Source organism: Arachis ipaensis, chromosome B05, assembly GCF_000816755.2.
Source record: "Arachis ipaensis cultivar K30076 chromosome B05, Araip1.1, whole genome shotgun sequence".
Taxonomy (NCBI): domain Eukaryota; kingdom Viridiplantae; phylum Streptophyta; class Magnoliopsida; order Fabales; family Fabaceae; genus Arachis; species Arachis ipaensis.
Window position 1 is genome coordinate 7,251,463 of NC_029789.2, and position 6,278 is coordinate 7,257,740.

The following is a 6,278-nucleotide window of genomic DNA, read 5'->3' on the forward strand; positions in this document are numbered from 1 at the left end:
ATATAAAAAAATAAAATAGCGAATTCATTGTATGTTTCGTTAAAATAATATTAGAGAACTAACTTCTTTTAATTAATATTAGTCAATTTTTAAAATTATTTTATTTATTTTAAATTTTAGATATTAAATCATAAATATTTTATTCTAAATTTTAAATTGTAAATCGTAATCCTAACTCTTGAAAAAATGGAAAATTTTAGAATGAAAAAAAAATTGATTAATATTAACTACTAATTAAAAATTAATTCTTTATATTCTTTTGCGTTAATCATTAACTATTTAACTTAATTGGTTTTCGCTGATCATTTTAAGTCGTTTTAGCTATACAGCATGTCCTTGATAACCGCCGTTATCTTTTTCCTCATTTGAAGTAATGCGCTAAACTATTTTGGTTGGTCGGATTGGTTAAAGAGAGTCAAATATGTTAACTAGCTTTTCCCAATTTTGTAGTAAGCACATCTTAACTAGCCATAAAACGTTGAAATAACACATTCTTTCTAAGTTGAAGTCACTGGTGAACACCTTCAACTAAAAAAGAAATGACTAGTTAATTGTAATTGTAATTTAATTAATAAGGGAAGGTTGTGGATCATTCATGGGGATGCTTGAGGTGGCTTATTCATGTTTCTTAGAAGTGTCTTTTAGCAACATATAGGAGTCCCCAAGTTTAAGGAATATCAGTAATTCCCTCCTAAAAATTACAGTAAGTTTAAAAATACATTATAAATTTGAGATAGAAAACAGACAGAGAGATGAACTATAAAAAAAGATGAAAATTAAGATGATATTAATATCAATATGAAGGAAGAAAAAGCATATACACTTGGAATATTTAAGAAATTTTATAAAAAAAAATAAAGATTAATTCCAATAAAATTATATCGTTAAATAAGCATTAAAATTTATACCATACCTTTATAGAGGATTAGAGAAAATAGTAAATTTTTTTAAAAAAAATATCGTTGTTAATATAATTGCCTATAAAAATTGTTGATGAGTGTAATACTTTTCTAAATAAAAATATAAAAGTAATCTAAATTGGAAACAAATATAAAATAGTGTCTATCATGCTAGCCTATAAAGTCAAATATAACACAATTTTTTACTTCACTATCTTTTTTTTTTCTATCTTTCTTTTTCTCTTATTTTTAAAGGTGGAAAGATTTTTCATTATGAGCCTCTTGGGCAAGAACATCCAAGCCAGATAAGCTCAATCGATGTGTGAGTCTGGCTGACCCCTATACATGGAATTCGAAATTGTCGTTTACACGTTCAAAGACTGTAAATCTGTGTGATATACTAGTATTCCAATTCCAGGTTTTTGAACAAATCGTTTTAAGAAACAAAAAAAAAAAAAAAAGAAATTAATAAATAATAATCTGCCCATTTTTCCCCCTTCTTCCAAGTTCCAATTCAAATATATTAAATATATATGGGGGGATAAAGTTAGTCAAAGACGTTAGTTAGAAAGGCTACCAAATTTAATAACAAATGAGTGAATATTTGGATTCGGATAAAAAAATTAGTATTATTATTATTAAGGCTGTCAAATGTCACAATAATCAAGCTCCGTCACGCAGCTACCCACTAAGCCGTCCGCATCAGTCTGGTATAAAGTTCATGTGACATGCTTCCAAAAACGTAGGGCCTCCGATAATTTTATTAATTAAAAGTTTAAAATTATGGTTTCATTTCACACCTATTAGCTTATAAATTTCATACTATATAGTAATTTACTTTCCCGTGATTAGTAAACCTAGCACAGAAAGAATATATAGCACGTGCAAATAAGTACACGCACATAGAGCCTATAGTAAGAGATACCTTCAAAACTTTGGGTCATTGGACAATCCACTTTGATCCCATTGGAATTGAGTTTCATATCCCTTTCACATCCCATATACCAAACACGAAAATTTTCCATCAATTTGAGCTTTCGACGTGTCTTTGACTCTTTTCAGAAACTTATAATTAAGATGTATTAAGAATTTAAGATCACACATACATAATAAGTAAGCGTGGTTTCCATACTGAGGACAAACAAACATTTATATACGAACGAACAAAATAAAAAAAGAAGTTTAAAGTTTAAAGCACATAGTTATGTTTTAACAGAGTTAAGCCACGACGGCCAAAAAAGAGAAAAGCTAAAAGCAAGCACTTTTGAACATCACATCAAGAAGTTAATACACAGATACTTCCATGAGATAATAATAATAATAAATTAAAAAAAGAAAAGAAAAAGAAAACATTTTTATTGAGATCTAGTTCTAGTGCATGACTACTGCATGGCGGGAAGCATCCTTCAACGACGACGTTCAGGTGTCCAGTGAGGTGCAGCTGGGCTGAAATGAACAGAGACCACCCTAGAGTCGAGCAGTTCCATTATTGGTGTGAAGCTTACGCACCTTGGAACCTTGTACTGATTAATGGACGCACCCCTGGAGATAGCATAGTCCATGAGCTCCTCAAATGTTCCATTCTTCACCACTCTTATTTCCAACGGTCCAATCGAATTATCTGCAACTCTTCCCTGTCTATAAACCGAGTTTAAAGACTCCTCCATTGCCAAGCAGCACTGGTTTAGAACTTCATTAGTTGGAGGACGAGAAGCGTTCTTTATCATAAGCTCCCAGTAAATCACGTAATGCCCTGGGATCGATTTTGTGTCTGCATAACTCGTGTACTCAACCACCGTCGTGTTGAACTCCTTTAACAGCACAGATGCGTTCTCTATGCCTCTCTGAAGCTCCGATTCATCGGTTTTGTCAGAATCGATGCTCAAAAGAACGTTCTTTCTTCTTACAAAGCGGAATTCTGGCGCCGTGTTGTAGAACCTTGTGACTTGAAGAATGTCACCCACACGGTATCGGTTGAGGCCGCAGTAGGTTGTGATAACGAGCTCGTAGTACTTCCCGACTTCGACGTCGGCGAGGTCAACGAGCGGCGGCGGCGAGTCACGGGAGAGAGTGAGAGGAGACGAGTCATCGTGTGGAATGAACTCGAAGTAACCCATGTTTGGCATAATGGTGTAAGAAACGTCAGAAGGATCCGAAATTGGCCTGAGATTAAGACCAAAGTAGCACTCGGAGGAACCGTACATGGTGCAAGCTTTAGGTAATCCACCACTGTAGTAGTCCAGCGTGGGAATGTATTGCGCCATGGCACCGGTGACGATCACGTCCAGGTACTTAGTATTTGGCCAGATTCTTGTGATTATCCGTTCCCAGTCCTCACTGGAGCACTCCATCGTTATGAATTCCGCCAGCTCCGGGTCGGGTTTGAGGAGTTTGGCCATGCATTCCCTTATGGAAGGGTCGGTGATTTTGGGGCTTAGGGTTCCGGTTGAGATGTCATGGCTCAACTGTTGCCAGTTAAGCTGGAGGAAGCGGATGGCCCTGAGAAGGCCGGAGGCGAAGACGGCGCCGACGCGGAGGACTTGGTGGCGCATGATGAGGCCGCATAGCATCTGTGTGTACATACTCTGGAATGAATCGGGGCAGAGGATCGCCTCATTCGGGCTAGTGTACAAGTTGTATGGGTCAAACGGACGGTTCTTGAAGTGCTCGCTTTTGTAGTAGCTTGTTAGCACCGGCCGCGCCACCAGCCCTCCGGGGGTCTTCGTTTCTGCCTTCACGAACAGGAAGTGAAGCGCTTTTCCTTTGTCCAAATCAGGAACGTACCTGTGTATGTGCACAGCGTAAGAACCAAATCAATTGATTAATTTTTTATTTTAATTAATTAGGAGTTAGTACTGTAGCTGATACATATACAGTTAGTTATACACGTCGGTTGCGTTGAGTTAATGCAAGCACTGTGAAAGAGAAGAGAGAGAAAGAAACGTACTGGTTCATGACTGGCATGAGAAGGCTGTACAGTAACTGACGTCGGTCTAACTCCTCATGAATGAACGGCATCAGTTTTCTTTCGCCAGCAGATGTGCCAGAACTGCAAGTTTTCATCATTACATATCATCATCATATACATATCTCGTGACTCGTAAATAGTTACTGTGATCAATGTGTATATACATAATTACATACCTCGTGAGGAACTCAGAGATTGGGTAAGCGCAGAAGATTGGAGAGCGGTCACCATTTGCAATGCGCTGGATATCAGGCTGAAGATCCTCGTAAGTAACGACAGGAATTTTGGACTTGAAGGTCTTCCGGTCAGTGGCTCCGTTTAGGCCAAATCGCTTCAGATACTCCGTGTCGGCGTTCTGGTGCAGAATCTCCTCCAAAACTCTCTCCTGGACCGAGTCGGTGTTTTTTGTGACCTCCTCTATGAACTGAAGAGCCTTTGCGCTCTTCTCATCACAAGCAGGTGCAGGAGCTAAAGGTTGTTCAATAGGAGAGGGCGACAACAACTCAGAACCACAAGCCATCACGAAGGGTTAATAGCAGAGAGAGAAGACTCGTCAAGAATGGAATCAAGTTGATTATGGAAACGTTTATTATTGTTTTAGCGGTGTTGATGCAGAAAAAGGGATTGGAAGGGTGGAAAATGAGTGTGAGAGGAGAGAGGGGGGTTCTTGTTTTTATAGTGGGATTTGGAGGCGTAAGACTTGGCTTAGGGCAAGGCAGATCATGGGAAGCCACGTTGAGAATAGAGGGGCCAAATAGCAATTTTGGAGGGAAGCGTAGGGAGTGTGAGACAAGAGATTAATTTATTTTGTTGGTGTAAACATGGCTGGGGAACATGTGGGCCCATGAACACGTAGGACTTGGGGCATTATGGCCGACATGGAGGGGCCCGTGGATCGCCACGTCATCAGGACCTTGTCGAAGACGATTACTCGTTCGTCATGGCCGAACCACGCGGCCATTTTACTTGCAGAGGTTTGTTGGTCTCCGAAAGCGACCCGTGCCGGCTGTCCCTCTTGTAATATTGTAGCCCATTTCATTCAGCAAGAGACGGCCCAAGGCTTAACTACACTACTCACATACATCTGAATTGTGATCAAATAATTCCCTCCAATCGGCTAGGTTACCAATAATATTTCTGCCAATTTTTCAATTTTTATTTATAAAGGTGTTTAATAGAAGTGTCTTTATAAATGTGTTCAATAAAAATATTTTTTTATAATTGTGTCTAATAAAAATGTCTTTATATATATATTTTTTAAATATACCTTCTTATACATATATTTAAAATATAATAATTAATTATTATTAACAATAAATTAATAGATAGTATATTATTATCCTATACTTTTCCAATTCTTTATTAGTCTCGGTTATTATTAGTATCTGAATGTTATTAAATTTAAACTGGCTAGAGCTTAATTATTACTATCTACTTATTATTACAGAGTAGAAGCGTTTTACCATCGTGATCTAGTTTTTGTTGTTATTTCAATCCAAACATCCCAAAGATGATTCTATTTTAACCTTATAAAAATCTTGTGTTTTGATATAACTTACATATATTTTATGAAAAAATTACAGAAACAATATTTTTTTTTTACAACATAAATAATAAATTAAAAAAATTATTTTTATTTTTAAAATTTAAAATTTACATTAATTAGATTTATTTATATTTATTGGGCTTGAGATGTAGTTTATGATAAGGGTGTTTGTGGTGCGGTTTGGTTTGGTTTTCGTTTAATTTATGTGCGATGCGGTTTGGATTGAATGAATTTTTTTTGGAAATCCGATCCGATCCGATCCGATTACAAGCGGTTTGGATCGGTTGGATTTGCGGTTTTTTAAATAAAAAAATTGAATACATATAACAAGTCTCAACATCAAATTTTAAATAATTAACAATGACATAACAAGTCTTAATAATATCTTAAAAAACTAACAATAACATAACAATAGAAATAAAATTATAGGTTAATTAAAATAAATAAATAAATAACATTTTGAACATAAAATATTTATAAAATAATAATAATACATGAATAATAGAAAAATGTATAACAAATTGAACATGTTATAAGTATAATTGTAAATATAATAATAAAAGAATAATATTATAGTACATTGTGCGGTTTGGATTGGATTGGATCGGTTATGAAAAGTAAATCCGAAATTCGATCCAATCCAGCGGTTTGCAAAAAATAGAATCCAATCAAATCCGAATTAGTGCGATTTTAATCGGTTTTCGGTTTGGATCGGATTGGATGAGCGATTTAATTTGGATCGGTTTGGATTTGAACACCCCTAGTTTATTGTTCACAATTTTCATTACTTATCTAACAGAATTAATATTTTAAAAATACAAAAAATAATGATAATTGTAAACAATATGAATCATAAATTAAAAAA

At 35.5% G+C, this 6,278-nt stretch overlaps 1 protein-coding gene across 1 annotated transcript; it reads right to left on the reverse strand.

Annotated features, from left to right (window-relative positions):
- On the reverse strand, positions 2,066-4,542 carry LOC107642732 (probable indole-3-acetic acid-amido synthetase GH3.1). The gene is made up of 3 exons (XM_016346192.2): positions 4,044-4,542; positions 3,847-3,948; positions 2,066-3,683 (listed from the first exon to the last, which is right to left on the reverse strand). Exons 1-3 carry the CDS (start codon positions 4,385-4,387, stop codon positions 2,306-2,308), a joined length of 1,824 nt encoding a protein of 607 aa, XP_016201678.1. The 5' UTR covers positions 4,388-4,542; the 3' UTR covers positions 2,066-2,305.